The sequence below is a fragment of the Muntiacus reevesi genome, chromosome 1 (assembly GCF_963930625.1).
Source record: "Muntiacus reevesi chromosome 1, mMunRee1.1, whole genome shotgun sequence".
Lineage (NCBI taxonomy): Eukaryota > Metazoa > Chordata > Mammalia > Artiodactyla > Cervidae > Muntiacus > Muntiacus reevesi.
In genome coordinates, this window is record NC_089249.1 from 139,824,169 (window position 1) to 139,844,964 (window position 20,796).

Here is a 20,796-nt window from a genome sequence, read left to right on the forward strand (position 1 = left end):
TTCCTATTTGTATCTTCCCCATTCCTAAAGGCACTGTTCAAATCCCACCTGCTCCATAGTAGTCATACTATTATAAGCCTGCTGTGAGCCAGGTGTGCTACTAAGATGTATATATATTTTTTCTCTCAGAGTTGAAACCAATTCTGTCAGAGAATTGCTGTTATCCTTATTTGCCAAAGAGTAAACAATCAGAGAAAGTTAAAAAGTAACTTGATCCCAGGCAGCTGAGTGGCAAGGCCAGTGTTCTCACTCATGTCTTCTTGACTAGAGTGTTTAACTCCATCGTGCTGTTTTTTTCTGAATTCTCTGGACTAGATTAACTACCTCAGCTCCCCACTCACACCTTCTCTTTTGAACAGTTATTTTGCCCTGATTGGGTGTGTCTTGTGTTTGGCAACCAATCATGTATTATTATTTTGTCACATTCTTGGGTGAGTAACTCTCCTTTGATGATATATCTTTTCTTGTGTTCTTTTATTCCCACTAAACTCTGCTTCACAGGCTTTTCATGATGAGCTTTTGATTCGTTGGTTATTTTACCTAATGAATGATTTTCAGGAGCAAGGGAGTCACTCCTTCTAGTTATAATTATGTTTATGTTTTTCTTTTTAATTTGTCTTTAACATCCTGCTGCTGCTGCTAAGTCGCTTCAGTTGTGTCTGAATCTGTGCGACCCCATAGACGGCAGCCCACCAGGCTCCCCCGGTCCCTGGGATTCTCCAGGCAAGAACACTGGAGTGGGTCGCCATTTCCTTCTCCAATGCATGAAGGTGAAAAGTGAAAGTGAAGTCGCTCAGTCGTGTCCGACTCTTTGTAACCCCATGAACTGCAGCCCACCAGGCTCCTCCATCCATGGAATTTTCCAGGCAAGAGTACTGGAGTGGGATGCCATTGTCTTCTCCTCTTTAACATCCTACCATAATATTTATCTTTGAAGTGCTTTTAGCAAATTATCCTCCCCTTCTCTTCTTCTACATTTTATTCCCTTTAAAGGAGAGACCAAAGAAGCTCTGCAGCTGGAATCTGTGCCATTCCCATCCTTCCCCCAAAAATACCAAAAGGAAAATTCAATGGAATGAATGAAGACCAGACACTGCCACTGAATATTTTGGTGCAACAAAATGGATGCCTTTTTGGCTGAATTCAAGTGTTGTCAAGTTTTGGCTAAATTCAAGTGTAATTCAAGTAGACAGAGGCTCTTTGATAAAAAAAAGTATGGATGTAGTCATGCTCTGGACGTACTTAGTACCTCGCTTTAAGGGTACAAAAAAGTGTCTCATTGAGGTTCTGTCTTATGAACAGAGGATAAAGTAAGTATCTTGAGAAAGAATAGCTGTATTTCCTCACCTTTTTTCAGGTTACTGGTAGAAAAACATAAAGTTGCTACAAAAGATTCCTCACCAATTCATCATATATCCATGTCCTGTTTAAATCTTCAGGGCTTGGGAAGCTATCCCTCTCCCTAGCAATACCCATTGGTGGCAATATACTGAATTCTTCTCCCCATTCACAATGGTTGCTTCCATAAAATACATGGAAAAATTTGCACAGATGCAAAGCAAACAGAATGGACTTTGAATTTCTTGGTTTACTGTAAAATATCACTAGGAAATGTGATTCTAAGGTTAGAAACTGGGGGCTGTGGGAATAAATCATGGGTAATGGCAGAATTTAAAACCCGAATCTTCCATGCTCTGCAGGGATTGTTTCTACATTTTCTTGGTCTATGGATTTAGGAGGTAACCAGCTGAAGAGCTTTCTTTGAGAAGAAACTGTATTGTGAAGTGAACATTGAGTGTGGCAGTGCACAGTGGATCTCAGAGCAGCTGCTGGTGTGAAAACATCACAGACCGCACTGTGTGGGAGAAGGGTAATGACCAGCTGATGGTCAAAGGAATTCCAGATGAGACACACTCCACTCTTTTATATTCAGCTGACCATAAACAGTGATTATAAAGTAAACTCTGCTTTGGTAATCTTGTTCAGTCCTTTAAACCAGTGTTTCTCAAATGGTGGTTTACTACTCATTAGTGGACTCTGATTTTGTGGATCTTGTTTAGCGTTTAAGCTCTATTATTAAAGAACAAAATAGTATAGAATAGAAAATAGTGACTTGCATGTAATAAGGATATTTTTCTATGAAACTCATTTTTTTTATCATATATGCACATGTGCTGTAAGTTACATTTCTTACTGCAGACCATGGCTTAAAAAAAGTAAAGCATGGATGTTAGCATCGGTTCCTAGGATGTCAGATAATGGCGCGTAACTGTGACTGGCCTCTCAGCTGGTGTCAGAGAACTTGGACAGATGGTGAGGAAAGGGAGAAACCGTGCTCTGGAGGGAGGAGCCTGTTGACCCCATGATCAAGTCTGCTGCTTTGGTGAAGACCAAGCGGATTACTCACTGTGCAAACACGGTTCGCAGAGGAGCTCTGCCTGCAGTGCAGGCAGAAGTTGGCATAGTTGGCAGGCTATTTCAAGTCTAAACATAAAACCTGATGACAGTTTCTTGGTTGAGGAGAGGTGCAGGGGCCCATGTAGGAAAACACTTTTCTTGAGATTTCTCTTTATTTTTCTCCCCAGTGTCACTTATATTTTGAGTCACTAGTTGAGCTCCTTTGGGGTATAGACTGGGGTAGACATTGCCATTGATAGCAGTTAACATGCATTGACATTGTCCAGCATCTGAACACCCTTCATTTCTGAAGTGACTGTCCATTTTTGCTCTGAATGTTGAAGGAGGTATGAAAACATAACTGGGGGTGGACAAGCCGAGCCTCTTGGATTTCTCTGTCTCAAGAGTTTGCATCTGGAGCGTACATGTGCCAAGTCACTTATGTTGTGTCCAACTCTGTGTGACGCTATGGACCCACCAGGTTCCTCTGTCCATGGGATTCTCTAGGCAACAGTACTGGAGTTGGGTTGCCATGCCCTTCTCCAGGAGATCTTCCCAACCCAGGGATTGAATCCATGTATCTTAAGTCTCCTGCACTGGCAGGCAGATTCTTACCACTAGAGCCACCTGCATCTGGTGGGAAGGGTACAAATATATAGGCGTGGCTTGAGGTCATTTGTGGAAACAGCGGAGTCAGGAGTCAGTTGTGGTGATGGCTGGTAACCAGTGGTGGCCTTGCTAGAATGATGTTGTTATCAGACTGTATCTGTGTTCTTAAATCTTTCCCTTAGTTTATTGTCATCCTAAGGCAAACAGAGCTGGTGTCTGTTGTTTGTATCCAGGTACCCTAAGTGGTTAAAGAATTACAGGGAACATGTTAGATGGATTTCTATCTCCAAAGAGCTTAGTACATAATAGAGGGAGGAGGTGAATATGCAGCAGACACACAAATAAATTAGTAAAAGTTGGCACGGGGTGGAGGGGATTCAGGGTTACTTCCTGTATATTCCCATGAGTTATAGTTACCTTTAAGTTTTGCCAGACGGCATATCTGCAAGAGGTTCTGCGTCTTTGCATCGTGACACTTTGGAAATGCAAGTTGATGAAGACCTAGTTGTGTTAGGGTGCAGCATAATATGATTTCAAGCATTTGTACGATAAGGGTTTGTTTGCTTTGTGACTTCTGTGGGGTTTTTTTTTTTTAATCTAAACATTTTCAAAAGCCTTGACTATGTTCACAGAAAACGGATTAATGAACTGTGAGCTTTTTGAGTGTGAGCCAGTAAAAGCTTACTGTAGAAGAAGAGGTTTAGAGAAATCTAGAATCTTCACAACAGCCCTGTAAAGTAGATACTTTATTAATCCCAGAGGAAGCAGGAACTTGAACAGGGTGAAAAACTTGGCTACGGTCACACAGAGAGTAGAGCTGGGATCTGAACCCAGGTTAGATGACTCCAGGCCTAGGCTTCTAACTAGTTCTGTTCTGTGAGGAACTCTAGAGGTTGTATAACACTTATTACACAGGATTTGAACTCAGCTTTAGAGACTTTTTTCAGTACCAGGCAGTTTCTCTTATTGTCTACAACACACACATACACTCTTCTTGTTGTCTACAACACACACACTTCTTACTGTCTACAACACACACAGTCTTCTTACTGTCTGCAGCACACACTCCTCAGTCTGACCCTGCTTCACCTTTTCACTGTGTCTCCCTCTTTCCTGCCTGAACCCTCCTGGTCTGCCTAGCCTTTCCTGTGCCTCCATCCTCTCAATTTTCCTCCCTCCGGCACTTTTCCAGGAGAGTTGCACCTTCATTTCTTTTTAGACTGACTATTCACGGCTGGAAACGAGTCCAGTCTCCCTGGTCACTTCACAGCCCTCTCTCTCCTTGACTCCTGTAGTTCTTAACGCTTGTCTCTCAGCATCCCCTCCACATCTGATTTCTTGAGTTTCCCCATGTACATGTTCATCTTGCCAGCTCTCAATAGACTGGCGGGTTTAGGTGGATTTAGATTTTAAACATTCTACTTCTTTAGATTTCCCCCAAAGCCTGCACCTTGCTCAAGGAGTGTGGTGAACTGAAAGGGCAGTGAAGCTGGAGGCCGAGAAATGTGTCTGAACCCCATCTTGCTACTCACTGGTCGCTTGACCGTGGGAATGTTTGAAGCTGAGTCTTCTCATCTATAAGGAGTTGTGAGACTCGAATGTGGTTATAGATGTGAAAGCCATTTTTAAGCTATAGAGCACCAGGCAACTGCAAGGTTTTATTGTGAAGGTACAAGTGTTTTATAAGTATTTTAGCAATGAATGGTTAGAAAGCACAAAAGATGAAGACAAGTCACCCCCACCCCCCTTTCATCTTTGGAGAATCCACTTCTGTCACCATATTTTGACCTCTATATTCTGTGCTCTTTAGTAACACTATAGATGCATTAGTGGTAAAAGGAGAAAAAAGGGGGACAGCAAAGCATTTTGATACAGCATGGCTTTTAGGTAAAGGTGTGTATAATATATTTACTTTGATCAGCAGCAGTCTCTCAGGGAAAGCAGGCTCACGGGGAGCAGTGCAGAGAGCCCCAGCCCATCGAGCTGACATTGATTGTTTGATCATCCCTAGAAGTTTATTGTAAATGAAGCAGCACTTACGGTTCTGGGGTATTCCTGGAATTGCTGCTATAGTTAGAAGTGAGTTATTCTGTGTGGCAGGAGTGGCATATAGAAAAGCCATAATTCTGACTTACTGACAGGAAAAAAAAAGCAGATTTTGTATTTATGTCATCTTTTTGGCTGGAATCCACCAGCTTTGCATAGCATCTTGTGATGCCTTCATCAGAACAGTTTTCTGGGACTCGGCAAAGCAGGGGGCACTGGGAGCAACAGACACAGTCGTTGCCAAGGCTCTGGTGGGTGCAAAGCCCTCAGTGATGAGATTTAGAGGGAAGAAAGACGCTTTCCCGGGGAGGGAGGGAGGGTGTGGGTCTGAGTGTGTGTAGAGATGAAATTGAGAGGGAAGAAAGACGCTTTCCTGGTGTTTGTGTGTGTGTTGGGTCTATAGGAGGCTTCATGCTCGCTGGGGTGGGCCTGTTCCAGGCCCGTCAGAACTTCCTCCCCACACCTCACCCCTACCCTCATGCCCGAGCAGTGCGGTTAGTTATGGGCTGGAATGCAGGCAGGGCCTGGGGCCCTTCAGTGATTTTTTTTTTTTTTGGAACAAAAGTCCTTTTTTTTTTTCCTTTGAATTTTGTATTGGGGTATAGGCGATTAACAAACCGTGTTGTGACAGATCCAGATGAACAGCAAAGGCGCCCAGCCATACATACACATGTAACCGTGGTCTCCCCACAAACTCCCCTCCCCTCCCATTCTGCATAACGTGGAGCAGAGTCCCCTGTGCTGTGCGCTGTCGGTTATCCATTTTAAACACAGCAGTGTGTACATGTCCATTCCAAGTTCCCCAACTATCCCTTCCCCTAGCACCCATAAGTTAGAATGACAGTCTTTCAGTGTCTGGAGGGAGTGGCCTGGAGTGAGATCAGTCTCCTAGGTGAACGTTAGACTATGGAAAGCACTCAGAAGCCAGAGAAGACAGTGGTGTTGGTGATGGGAGTGCACTTAAAAGCAGTTTCTATGCCCTGTGGAAAGAACAGGGTCTTTGGAATCCGTCACATGTTTGATACCTGGCACCTCTGCTGATTGGCCTAAAACTTGTGCTTTTTAGGACAATGAAGTACACACGCCTGCTTCATGCATGAGATGTTGCAGATGCTTGGTATACACTGGAGTTCCCTCTCCTTGACTGGAACTGCATTCATCAGTCTGTAATCAGTTTAACAGAAATTGCAAGCAAAGTAGGAATGCTTCCTGCCCGCTGTACTCTGTGTTGGGTGCTTTATATGCATTGACTTAAGTTAACTCTTAACAGCTTTGGGAGATACGTGCTCTTTTGTTTTTTATCCTTCCACTTACAGCTGAGAACACTGAGGTTTGAGATGTTAAGTAACTTGCCTAAGATTACAATAGTTAGTCAGCGGGGAAGGCAGGATTCAAACCAGGGTCCTTAGGATTCCAGCTCAGACTTTTAACTGCTCTTTCGTGTCATCTGAGACTTCTGAAATGTGGCTTTGGTTTGTGAACAGGCTTTTGCTCAGAATCCGTATTTATTTGTTCTTTGTTCTTCTAAGCAACTTGACAGCCCACTTCAGTCCTCTGCCGTAAAGCCTGCATTGTATCGCTTTAGCACCAACATCTTTCTGTAGCTTCATTTGATAAAAGCATTGTAGGAGCTTCAGGAAGATTTTTTTTGAAAGATCTTTCTGATCTGTTGGACAAGATGCTTCTTCTCAGGTTCATGGATGACTCAGATTAAAATGACTTCTCAAGGTCCACTTGCTAGATGCATATAGAGGCAATAACACCACACCCTGAATCACAGTGATATTTCCATTGGGTGATGTTGCTTGCTTTGTTACCTTCATCTTTCGTTTAACCATTTAACTGCTTCTTGATGGCCTGATGCTGTAAAGCTTGGAACGAAAGAGACAACAGCTCCTGCCCTCTTGGAGCTTGTACGTCTTTGTCGCATCAGGCCTCCCCACCTCCCTGAGACCGGTGCCTGCTGAGATAGTTAGCATTTAAGATCTTCAGCTTTAACATTTCTTAATATATTAAGCAGCTAATTTCAGGACATTTTCTAAATTGTAACTTTTCCTTTTCAGTTTTTCTGGGTTTATATCTTAATTCATCAACATTTTATTTGTATGTTCTACTTCAGAAATCAAAAGCTTTGATTACTTTAAGGCATCCATAAACCTTTTGTGGTTTATGTGTTGTTTAAGGCAACACATCACTACAGATGTGTTGGTTTCTCTAGTAAAAACCAAAATATTTTGAGTCGTGTCATTGATGTTTTCAAAAGATTTATATTTTACTTTCATTTATTCCTTGTTTAATGACAGTCCTTTCTTTAAAAATTGTTTTTAAAAATTTCATGTTGGAGTATATTTGATTAAGAGTGTGATTCAGTTGTACAGCAGAGTGATTCAGTTATACATATACATTTGTCATTGATTGTAACCACCATCCAATCTATTTTTATCGTGTAAACCTGGCCATGGCCTTTGGCCCGAAGTAGTCATATTCTTACCATCATATTTGCGACTATTAATATGATCTGTTTTTATCTCTGTCATCTCCACTGTTCAAATTTAGTTTTATGTTCTTCTCTAATAGATAACTGTAGTTCAAAAGATGTCCTTGAAAATTAAACAGACTTTCTGTATCTTCAGACACTGATTTCTGGAATTTTGTGTCTTAAAAAATAGTTGTACTATCCCATTTATTGTAGCTAGTCCTGTTCAGACCCACAGAATCGAGTTTTTTTTTCTGTTACTTTCCCCTCATTCATAAAGTCTTAGATATTCATGTCTCTTGCAAAAGACTTGTTAAAAAAAAAAAAGTTCCTTTTTTTTTTTTTTTTAATGTACAGTAGCGTCTGCAAGATTGAACCACTAAAGTAATCCTTTATCATTGGAAGAAAGGCATTTCCTTTCAAATTTTCGAAAATTTCTAAGTAGGTTAGGATGGAAGAATTCACTGGTATCATCAAAGAGCTTTTGATTACTCACTTTTATCCTTCCTGTTTTCTGAGCTTCTATGTATTCATTTGAGTTGGGAATGGAATGCAGTGGATCATGTTATTTTTAAAGGGTATTGAGTGATTCCTACTGGTCAGTTTTGCTAGCATTAAAGATTTACTTTTTATATCTTGTAGCAAGAAACTTGATTTCTTGGACTTATCCAAAGTATTTATAATTGATCTTGCTCTTTTCTTGCTTGTTCTAAGAGTTAAGTAGCTTGAGCATATTGTTTAGTTTATTTGGAAGGGAATGTTAGTTGAATGAAGCCATTGGTCCAATGCTGTAGCACCAAAAGACACTTGTCATTCTAAATGAATCATCACTTCATATGGGTCACCAGTCTTAGGTTTAAGTGCTTAGCATGACTTTTAAGTGCTATATGGGTGTGTTCTAAGTTTTTATCTTATCTTCTTACTGAATCAGCCTATAAAAACATCATAGTAAATACATATTGTCAAGAAATTCTATTGCTGATCTTGATTTCTCAGAGTTTACACTCTAGGCTAAGCATCACAAATCGATACCATTTTATTATTCTGTCCAGTTAATACTGAAGGTCAGCTTGAAAATAGGTACAATGTGATTTCAATATAGTGTTGCTTGTAGTAGAGAAAGAATAAGGGAAAAACCAAACCCTTTCTGATTGTAGGTTTTGATAGAATCTTGGTGATTTAGTCTGATCCCAAGAACAACATGACTTCCGTGTTCAAATAACATGTGACCTGATGGTGCATATTAAAATACTTTGTGGGTTTTAAAAAGATTTACATGTTAGCCCTTCTGAAAGAGCCTGTGCCTGGTGGAACTTCAGGTCCCTTCCTACTCTAAAAGGTTCTGAGTGTGTGTCCATTTTCTGGTTTGGGGCCAGCTTCTTATTGCTCTAAAGCATGGAGCCTGTCTTGTTAGCGTGCTACAAGAAACGGGTGCAAGGCCTCAGACATGCTGTGCTGTTAGTAGGTATGAATGAATGGGTTAGTGTTGTTTTTTTACTCACACACAAAAGGCATTTTGGAGGGTTTTCTCTATTTATGCAGCTGGGGAGACAGACTGGCTCCTTCCCTCTGTAGGGTCTTTGCACATGCTCTACTTTTACCCAAACTGGTTTCTCCTGACCTCGCATGATAGCTGTTCCATCTCAGCTCAGTGCTACTTCCCTCTTGAGTTCCATACTGGATCACATTCATCATTATATGCTCTTTTTCTTTCATGGCATTTTAAGTTCTTTATAATTATGTCTTTTTGTGCATCTTTGTTTGATTCTGTTAGTCCTGTGGACTGTAAACTCCACATGAGCAGTGACCATATTGCTCTTCTTCATTGCACCCTCTTTGATATAGCTCAGCTTCTGGCATGAAGAACTGCTCAAAAATAATTGTTGGATGAGTCTCCTAAATATGGGATTTGAACCCCTGCTTCTGAGCCAAAGCACGGTGTTAGCATGTAGCTCACTTCAGGTTTCTGTTTTGCTGCAGGGCAGGGTATCTATTTATCTAGTTAAGTCAATTGGTTACATAAAATTTTGAAGCCGAAAGTATAGTGTTTTGTTGTTTGAATTTTTAAAAAATTGTTCATGACAAAATAGCCAAGTCAAAGTCATCACATTAAAATTTGTACTCGTATCTTCTGCCTGGTCTCCTGTCATTAGTTTTGCCTTATCCACTGCAGAAAGAGGGCTTCCTAGGTGGTACAGTGGTGAAGAATCTACCTGCCAGTGCAGGAGACACAAGGGACTTGAGTGTGATCTCTGGGTTGGGAAAATCCCCTGGAGTAGGAAATGGCAACCCACTCCAGTGTTCTTGCCTGAAAATTTTCATGGACAGGGGAGCCTGGCAAGCTGCAGTCCATGGGATCGATCACAAAGAGTCCATTCAGTTGCAAAGACACAACTGAGCGATGGAGCCTGCACACACACTGCACAAAACCTTCCCAAAGAAGTCCTCTCCAGATTCAGTCACTTAGCAGTGGTCATTAAGGTGACATCATGCCACACCCGCTGACTTTAGGTTGCTTTTGTGTGTTCATTTGTGCTGTCTCCCACTTCGACTGTAAGGTCCTGTGCAAATACTGGCCTTGCAGCCTCAGAGGTAGCTCTTCTCGCTTTCCCCAGGCACACCTCCACTTCTGCCATGTAATGCATGGGACTGTACTCTTCCTAAAGCTAGATTCTGATAAAATGTGTGGAATGGCCAACAGAAAACTGAGACAATAATCTCTATTAATTTGGCAGCCATTTTCAAATCATTAAGAATGGTTGCTCCTTACTTGCAAACATAGTCTTACTCTTAAAAAGAGTTTGTGAGAAGCACCAAGGAAAGTTGTTAAAAGAATACAGAGCTGTGTGTGGTGGTGGTTTTGGTGGTTAGTGGTAAGAATGGGACCAGGTACTTTAATTCTGCAGAACCAAGATGGTATTCTTGTTTAGTATGAATAAGGCTTTGAGGTGAGGTTGGGAAGTTGGGAGGGCCTTTATTTGCTGCCTAAGTTTTCAAATAAAAATGACTCAAAAAATATTTTGTGAATTGAAAGCATCATTGGTCAGATTTGTTCCCAGACCCTCCTCCTATCACCATACCATCTGCTGCTTCACCATTAAAATGAAGCCATGGCTAAGCTGGATTGGGAGGAGGGTGATTCTAAAGGAAGTGGAAATGGGAAATAAAAGTGCACACCTTTGGGTATCCTCAACTGTTGTTCACAGCCTCAGGGGAGAGAGAGGTTGTGGACAGAAAAGGTACATGGTCCTCATTCACATGGACAGGGCACTCTGTGCCACAAAGCAAAAGTCCCTGGCTTCTTTCTTGAAGCAGTGAAAATAATGTCTTGTTTGATTTTTATGCCCTAAGATGCCTCTCTGTCCTCTGTGTCCTCATCAGTTTTTTCCCTCCCCCCACTTCTTCCTCTGAAATGCTTTTTCCTGCCTGGTTTTGGTTTAGGCTGCTTCCTTAATGAAAATGTTTTCTTATTTTCTGATGCAGTTACCTCTGCAGCTGATTTATTTATTTTTCTTTGTTTTTAGCTCAGTTCTGAATGGGTTTTGGAAAGTAGAGACGAAAATCCAGTCTGTGTTTTAGGGGACATTGGACAGCCGGATAAATGCAGGTATGTGCATTTGCGTATTTAAAAGAAAGACAAAACAGAAAATAGTCTCTATAAAGAATAATGAAACTGATCTTAAACTTGTAGTACTACCTTACTATAGCCATTTATTTTTCTATATTGTTATTTTAATTTTTCTTCATTCCAAATGTTGCATGTGCTACTTTGGAGATTTTTTTTTTAACTACAGAAGAATGGGAAGTATAAAGTCAAACTTCCCTCATAATTCCTCCTAGATATTCACCACTGTTAGCAATTTATTGTCTGTTTTTCCAGATTGTACATATGCAACACCAGAAGGGTCATAATGTACATACTATGCTTTTTTCATTTTGCAGTGTCACAGACATCTTTCAGCCATTGGTTCAGTTAGGTTTATGTCACCTTAACAGCCTCTTTTGAGGGAGGTCACCATTATCTTCATTACCACCACCATAGTTTGGTCCCAGGGAAATAGCAGAGAGGGAACATAGCTCCACCCATCAACAGAAAACTGGATTAAAGATTTACTGAGCATGGCTCTGCCCATCAGAACAAGACCCAGTTTCCCCCTCAGTCAGTCTATAACATTAGGAAGCTTCCATAAGCCTCTTATCCTTCTCCATCAGCGGGCAGACAAAAAGAAAACTACAATCACAGAAAACTAACCCATCTAATCACATGGACACAGCCTCATCTAACTTAATGAAACTATGAGCCATGCCCTGTAGGGCCACCCAAGACAGACAGGTCATGGTGGAGAGTTCTGACAAAATGTGGTCCACTACAGAAGGGAACGGCAGATGACTTCAGTATTCTTGCCTTGAGAACCCATAACAGTATGAAAAGGGAAAAAGAGAGGACACTGAAAGGTGAACCCCCCGGGTTGGTAGGTGCCCAATATGCTACTGGAGAAGAGTGGAGAAATAACTCCAGAAAGAATGAAGAGACAGAGCCAAAGCAAAAACAACACCCAGTTGTGGATGGGACTGGTGATGGAAGCAAGATCCAATGCTGTAAAGAGCAATATTGCATAGGAACCTGGAATGTTAGGTCCATGAATCAAGGCAAGTTGGAAGTGGTCAAACAGGAGATGGCAAGAGTGAATGTCGACATTTTAGGAATCAGCAAGCTAAAATGGACTGGAATGGGTGAATTTAACTCAGATGACCATTATATTGACTACTGTGGGCAGGATTCCCTTAGAAGAAATGGAGTAGCCATCATAGTCAACAAAAGAGTCTGAAATGCAGTACTTGGATGCAATCTCAAAAACGACAGAATGATCTCTGTTCATTTCCAAGGCAAACCATTCAGTATCACAGTAATCCAAATCTGTGCCCTGACCAGTAATGCTGAAGAAGCTGAAGTTGAACAGTTCTATGAAGACCTATAAGACCTTCTAGAATTAACACTCAAAAAAGATGTCCTTTTCATTATAGGAGACTGGAATGCACAAGTAGGAAGTCAAGAAACACATGGGGTAACAGGCAGATTTGGCCTTGGAGTACAGAATGAAGAAGGATAAAGGCTAACAAAGTTTTGCCAAGAGAACGCACTGGTCATAGCAAACACTCTCTTGCAACAACACAAGAGAAGACTCTACACATGGCCATCACCAGATGGTCAATACCGAAATCAGATTGATTATATTCTTTGCAGCCAAAGTTGGAGAAGCTCTATACAGTCAGCAAAAACAAGACCAGGAGGTGACTGTGGCTCAGATCATGAACTCCTTATTGCCAAATTCAGACTTAAATTGAAGAAAGTAGGGAAAACCATTAGACCATTCAGGTATGACCTAAGTCAAATCCCTTATGATTATACAATGGAAGTGAGAAATAGATTTAAGGGACTAGATCTGATAGACAGAATGCCTGATGAACTGTGGATGGAGGTTCGTGACATTGTATAGGAGACAGGGATTAAGACCATCCCCAATAAAAACAAGTGCAAAAAACCAAAATGGCTGTCTGAGGAGGCCTTACCAAATAGCTGTGAAAAGAAGAGAAGCAAAAAGCAAAGGAGAAAAGGAAAGATATTCCCATTTGAATGTAGAGTTCCAAAGAATAGTAAGGAGAGATAAAAAGTCTTCCTCAGTGATCAGTTGAAAGAAATAGAGGAAAACAATAGAATGGGAAAGACTAGAGATACCAAGGGACCATTTCATGCAAAGATGGGCTCAATAAAGGACAGAAATGCTATGGACCTGACAGAAGCAGAAGATATTAAGAAGAGGTGGCGAGAATGCACAGAACTGTACAAAAAAGATCTTCACAACCCAGATAATCACGATGGTGTGATCACTCACCGAGACCCAGACATCCTGGAATATGAAGTCAAGTAGGCTTTAGGAAGCATCACTACGAACAAAACTAGTGGAGGTAATGGAATTCCAGTTGAGCTATTTCAAATCCTAAAAGATGATACTGTTAAAGTGCTGCACTCAGTATGTCAGCAAATTTTGGAAAACTCAGCAGTGGCCACAGGACTGGAAAAGGTCAGTTTTCATTCCAGTTGCAAGGAAAGGCAATGCCAAAGAATGCTCAAACTACCTCACACTTGCACCCATCTCACACGCTAGTAAGGTAATGCTCAAAATTCTCCAAGCCAGGCTTCAGCAATACATGAACCATGAACTTCCAGATGTTCAAGCTGGATTTAGAAAAGGGAGAGGAACCAGAGATCAAATTGCCAACATCCGCTGGATCATCAAGAAAGCAAGAGAGTTCCAGAAAAATATCTACTTCTGCTTTATTGACTATGCCAAAGCCTTTGACTGTGTGGATCACAATTAACTGTAGAAAATTCTGAAAGAGATGTGAATACCAGACCACCTGACCTGCGTCTTGAGCAACCTGTATGCAGGTCAGGAAGCAACAGTTAGAACTGGACATGGAACAACAGACTGGTTCCAAATAGGAAAAGGAGTACATCAAGGGTGTATATTGTCACCCTGCATATTTAACTTATATGCAGAGTACATCATGAGAAATGCTGGGCTGGATTAAGCACAAGCTGGAATCAAGATTGCCGGGAGAAATATCGATAACCTCAGATACGCAGATGACACCACCCTTGTGTCAGAAAGTGAAGAACTAAAGAGCCTCTTGATGAAAGTGAAAGAGGAGAGTGAAAAAGTTGGCTTAAAGCTCAACATTCAGAAAACAAAGATCATGGCATCTGGTCCCATCACTTCATGGCAAGTAGATGGGGAAACAGTGGCAGACTTTATATTTTGGGTTCCAAAATCACTGCAGATGGTGACTACAGCCATGTAATTAGAAGACACTTACTCCTTGGAAGGAAAGTTGTGACCAACCTAGACAGTATATTAAAAAGCAGAAACATTACTTTGCCAACAAAGGTCTGTCTAGTTAAGGCTGTAGTTTTTCCAGTAGTCATGTATGGATGTGAGAGCTGGACTGTAAAGAAAGCTGAGCATCGAGGAATTGATGCTTTTGAAGTGTGGTGTTGGAGAAGACTCTTGAGAGTCCCTTGGTCTGCAAGGAGATCCAACCAGTCCATCCTAAATGAGATGAGTCCTGGGTGTTCATTGGAAGGACTGCTGTTGAAGCTGAAAGTCCAATACTTTGGCCACCTGATGGGAAGAACTGGCTCATTTGAAAATACCCTGATGCTGGGAAAGATTGAAGCTGGGAGGAGAAGGGGACGACAGAGGATGAGATGGTTGGATGGCATCACCAACTCAATGGACGTGAGTTTGAGTAAATTCCGGGAGTTGGTGATGGACAGAGAGGCCTGGCGTGCTGCAGTTCATGGGGTCGCGAAGAGTCAGCCACGACTGAGCAACTGAACTGAACTGAACAGCCTCATAGTGTTCCTTTGTGTTAATACTCTTAATTTTGTTTACGAACCGTCTCCTGTTGGACATTGTATTTTCTTTTTCTATTTCAAATGGTCCCTCATCTTCTACATATATAATCATGAATACTTTCCTCATTATATTTTCATGGTAAAAGGGTATGATACCATCTTCGAATTCTTCCCCTGCTATGTTTGTTCAGAGTCTTAAAGAGAAAGGTTTTTCTTATGTTATGAAGCAGACTCTAGCTACTGTTTATTCATCTCTTATTTTTTGTTGAAGGGTAGAGTTGGAAGCCCAGTGCTGGTTTTTTTGTTTGATAGTTGATCTGAACCTTAAGATGAGTTACGAGCTAATCTTTCAGCCTGGTCTTGATCTTTAGATTTACTTTGGTGATTAAACAGGTAAAACCAAATGCCTCTTAGTTTGTGGCATTGAGGAGTACCTGGTTTGTGTCCTTCCTGTAAGTGTCTGTTCATCAGGGCAGCTAATAGACTAAGCACAGGAATTGGTGAAGAGAACTGACAGTGGCCCTCCTTGTATAGCTTGGTTTGGGTCATTCTGCAAGCCCTGTGCTAGGCACTGGTACAGAGATGGACAACATTGTGCTTGTCCTTACGGAACTCATAGCACGTGGGACTGAGAGAAAGACAGACATGAGAATAAGAGGATCGTAGTTCAGCGTGCTCAGTGCAGCGTGCTGAGTGTGAGAGAGGGCATCTAACTCAGGAGGTGGAGAGGTGGGGTGGAGGTTCAGTGGAGGCTTCCTGCAGGAGGTAATATCAGAGCTGAGTTCTAAAGAAAATTGAAGTTTGCCATGAAAGGGATAAGGTGCAGAGGTACTCCTGGTGGAGGATCAGCCTAAGCAAAGGCAGGAAAATGAGAAAAATTACATTGGTGGTGGGTGGACTAGGGGGTGGGTAATAGGAAGATGGCAGCTTTGTGGATTTCAAGCCTGAAGTAAGAGACTGAGGGTGATGTGAGATGAGTCCAGTGAAGCTAGCTAGCCTATTGAGGGAAGGCCTCTGTTAGCAGCTTAGAGTTCATCTCTAGATTAATGGGGAATCCTTAGAGGGTCTGATGTGTGCTTTGGGGGCTAAGTGAAGGTGGGCTTGGTAGACAGGAGGAAAGTAGGAACCTGGGGTCAGAGAAGTTAGTTTGAGGCCTTTGGTGTTGGGGTGAGGGGGAGAAAGAACACCTGAGACTTTCTCTAGTTCCCCCCTCTTTTCTCTCTGCAACATGGTTAAGTTGCTGAGGTTGTCTCTTTGATTCTAGTTGTTTTCCCCACTAAGGGGGCTCAGGTGAGTAACTTATTTGCAGACTTCTCACCAGTGGGTTCTGATCTTTGAAAGCAAGGCTTCTCGCTCACATTCTGGTGCCACAGAGTGCTGCCCATCGACCTCCCCGTCTGTGGGGTGAAGGGGCCTGGGTGCACTCATTAGCTCTCGTGATCTGTCCATGTGGTTTATGAACACGAGTCTGTAGTCCTTTTGTGTGCACTGTCTCAGAGCCAGCCCTGAGTGAGATTCTAGGGGCATGAAGTAAGGATAGTTAATGCCCTCACTGAGCTTGTTATTTACTGTGAGATAGACATAAAATTAAAAGGCAGTGTAATTTGTGCCAGTAGGTCTAGTGGTAGCAGGAATATTAGTAACATTAACATCAGTGGTTCCAGAATGAGGCACATTTTTCAGCTACAACTTGTGTAGAAATAGAGAATATAAATTTAGGTCATGTCTACATCACTCTGATTTTTGAGAATATTATGGTCTGACAATAATTTATTCATTAGGGTGCGTAATTGATTACCTTCCATGGTTGCTTCTGCTGTAAGCTCCCATGCATTTGATTTTCAGGGAGGGTAGGGGCAGGAGGGAGGTCCTTATCTAATAACCATATCTTTCTCCTTGCTTCCCTTCAAAACACTTTTTGACCAACTTTTAGCACATAGAATGACCATGTAATCTCATTTTCCTTCCACTCCAGTATCTAAATATAAAAGAGGACTGCAGTGCCATGGCCTTCTGTGCTAAAATGAGGAGCTCCAAGAAGGCGGAGATGAATCTGGAGGCCCCTGAGCCGGGGGTTGAAGTGCTCTTCTACCTGTCGGACAGGGAGCCCCTGCGGCTGGGCGGAGGAGAGTACACGGCGGAGGAGCTGTGCATCCGAGCGGCGCAGGAGTGCTGTGAGTACCAGCGGCTGCCCGGGCAAGCCCCGGTCTCTGCCCCTGGCAGCTCCACCGGGAGAGAGGGCTGGGTTCTGCGGCTCAGCTGTTCTGCCCAGCCTCAGCCACTGACTGGCATTCAGCCTTAGGCCGGTGAATTTAATTCTAAAAATTTCACTTCTTACTGTCTTCACTGCAAGGTGACTTATTCCTTCTCTGTCATTAATGGGGTCTGAGAAAATGATGCTTAGTTTTCTAATTTCCCCTGTATCTATGAAATTGGAAAGTCAGCACTAAATGAATAAAGCCCAAAGTTACAAGCCCAGTAAGTACCATCTCTCAATATGTTAATAGTTTAAAACTTCTGAAAAGTGTGATCTATCCTTAGGCTGCCATGGCCTGCCTCTTTTGTGCCTGACACCCTCCTCCCCACCCCAGCGATATCGTGATGCTAAATTGAAGTGAGAAGTTAAGTGTCACTTTGTGGCTTGGTCAGATTGCCAAGTTGTGAAAAGGAAGGACAGTGAAGCTGTGAACAACACAGTCCTTTTTTATATTTATATATTTTTAAGTAAAGCTTCTCTTACTAAAGTTAGCCTATTGCCCTCAGAAGGTGGGATACCAAACTAACAAAATAAAGCCACTTTCATTATCCTTTAAACCTCGGGGTCATTAGCAGTTTTTGCCTACCTGCTTTTAAATGACAGGTAAAGTTAATTGATAGAAACTGAAAACTCTAATCCACTTGGAGCTTGGTGATGGTGGTACAGCTTTGTACAGCTGTTTTTTAAAAAATCAGCTCATTTCATCATGGTGGATTCACTAGCTATGATGGCAGGTAGCTTGATCCATGCTTTACTTACATCATCTTTAGTCCTCAGAGCAACTCTCAGGATTATTACAATGGGTGGTGGGGGAACTGTATGGCTGTTTCCGGAATAAGCTACCTTGTCTTAGAGCCAGCCCTGAGTTAGGTTTGTCTAGAAAACCCATTTTCTTTCTGATCTGTCTTTCTGCTTGAAATTCTTTAAATACTAGAGTTCAAATAAAAGGGGAGAGGTTGGTGTGACAGCAGCTTTAAAAGTATTTAGCCCTAAGAGGATGCAAATATGACTCGGATTCTTTCTGAATGAGAGAATTGCTGGTCTTTGCGTATGTGGTGCTTTGAAAAAAGATGGCCAGATCTGTCTCTCTTTACTTTGCTGATCCCTTCTTCACTTTTGCCCAGGTATCTCTCCTCTGTGTCACAACCTCTTTGCCCTGTATGACGAGAGCACCAAGCTCTGGTACGCTCCGAATCGCACCATCACCGTTGACGACAAGACGGCACTCCGGCTCCACTACCGGATGAGGTATGGGCGCCTGCCAGCCTTGCCTGTGCGGGGACACACGGCCGTCAGCCTGGAGACCTGAGTCACTACCAAGAGGCAGTGTAGTCATTTTTGTAACTTGTAAGCTTTGTATTTACTTGCTATGAGAAAGGACTTCTTCAGTATTTGGAGAAGAATTCAAGATGAGTTTGATCACCTTCCTCTGTTGCATTTTAGAAAAGAAATCATTAAAAAGCAGAGGGTATTTTGAATAGACTTAGTACCTTACAGCAGAGTTTTTATTCAGTGAATTATGGTTATGAGTTTAATTTAGAGAGTTATGACCAGAAATTTTTTGAGAGAGATAGATGAGAATAGATAATATCAGCATATATACATAACCTAAGAGTGTTGTTTTTAGAGCTGTAGTTTGAGATTAATCTGTCTGTTCTAGGTCATGGTATAATAAAATGCTTCTTAATATATAATCTGTATGTTCTAGGCCATGGTATAATAAAATGTTTCTTAATATATAATCCATATGTATTAGCTCATTGTATAATAAGATGTTTCTTACTAGAGAGCTTGAGAAACACTGCCTGAAGTGGAAACCTAGAAATCCTAGCTTGGTCTTGTTCTAAAGAGGTGGGTGTTTCAATCCACTGCCTGAGGACTTTGGTCCAGTGGGGCTATAATTTTTCTTCTAGTGAATATTTTATCTTTGCTCCCATATTGTAGACTTTGTTAAGTGTCACATAGTCTCCTAAGGTGGCATAGTCAGTACTTTATCACTGTAGTCTCTTGAGTTTATAAGCATGTTTGATCTGTATGTTGAATTGGAAGTGTATTTATTAGATACTAGTTAACCACAAGCTTCCCTTTAGTCGGTAAAGAATCTGCCTGCAATGTAGGAGACCTGGGTTCGATTCCTATATTGGGAAGATTCTCTGGAGAAGGAAATGGCAACCCACTCCAGTATTCTTGCCTGGAGAATCCCATGGACAGAGGAACTTGGAGAGCTATAGTCCATGGGGTCACAAGAGTCAGACACGACTTAGCAACTAAACCACCTGTCACCAGTTAACCACAGGTTCACACTTGTATTTACAGAGAAGCTGATAAATAGGGTGAATCCTTTTTGAAAAGGATCTTAACGTACCTAGAGGGGATTTAGTCAGTGAGTTGGCTCAGGTGCTACTGGAACGCAGGGTCATGTAGAAAAGTATCTTAACTGCTATTTCCGTTGAGAGGTCAGTAGAGTTATTACCATCCTGCAGTGGCTGAATGTTTTTCTCAGCGGAAGCTGAACCAGATGAACGTTCTTTGATAATCATCCTGGGCTGACTTTTCCCCTCCGTCCTTACTCACCCCTGGTCTCACCTTGAGAGGTGTGTGTCCTGTGAGATTTCCTGCCCCAGGTTTAGGAAAATGTTCACCCCACCCAGCTGAGCCTTCTGGCTAAATTTAGATTTATTTTTCAGAGTGTAATCCTGTTCCTGTGGCCTGGGGGTTGGCTCTGCAACCCAACATTGAAGCATGTATTTGTAGCTTGAAGTCTGGGAAGGAGGCTTGTCACTCAGTTCTAGTTCTTTCCCTCTAGGTTTTTAGACTCAGAATCTAGAATGGTAGAATATGGGACTTGGAAGGGACCTGAGTTTGCCTGATTCAGTTCTTCCTATTTTTTAGGTGGAAACTGATGTCCAAAAAAGACAAGTGAGTTACTCAAAGTTACATACATAGTGACTTGTCTTGTTAGCACTAGAATCCTCTTGGTTGGTCATGTGAATGCCTCATGATGAAAAACTGTCTTTGACAACTCCCCATTTCTGTTGGGTATTCCCAGGTGGTGCTAGTGGTAAAGACCCCCCCCCCCCGCATTGCCAGTGCAGGCGATGTAAGGGACCCAAGTTTGATCCCTGGGTTGAGAAGATTCCCTGGAGAAGGGAGTGGCAGCCCGCTCCAGTATGCATGCCTGGAGAATCCCATGGACAGAGGAGCCTGGTGGGCAGCAGACCATGGGGTCGCACAGAGATGGACACACACACACGTTACTGCTAGCTGCCAGGAAGTTCATGGCTGCCCCACTTTTGGCACCTTGACTTTGTACCTGACACTGCGCTTCAACAGGATATCGCCTTGTTACCGCAAACTCTTTGAACTTGGAAAGATCCCACCCTAAGCTAAAACATTTGCATTACAACAGACTACATAATTTTGAAACCTCATCATCTTGCCACTAAAGAAGGTGTAATGTGAAAATAAATGTTGGTGACTATTTCAGTGGAATTCCAGCTCTATTTTGGGCAGTGTTTTTGTACTTTAATTATAGTTTTCTGCTTTTAGATAATTTTTTAGCTATTGTTTTATGATTTATCTTAATATAAG

General features: G+C 42.0%; 1 protein-coding gene across 2 annotated transcripts in view; it reads left to right on the forward strand.

The window, feature by feature from the left end:
• Positions 1–20,796, forward strand: part of JAK1 (Janus kinase 1) — a 137,865-nt gene that overhangs the window by 67,813 nt on the left and 49,256 nt on the right. For both annotated transcript variants that reach the window (XM_065911523.1, XM_065911532.1), the window contains exons 2-4: positions 11,053–11,135; positions 16,924–17,122; positions 18,330–18,453. In XM_065911523.1, coding sequence (XP_065767595.1) covers positions 11,130–11,135; positions 16,924–17,122; positions 18,330–18,453 — 329 coding nt within the window. In that variant the 5' untranslated portion in view covers positions 11,053–11,129. The remainder of the gene's footprint in view (positions 1–11,052; positions 11,136–16,923; positions 17,123–18,329; positions 18,454–20,796) is intronic.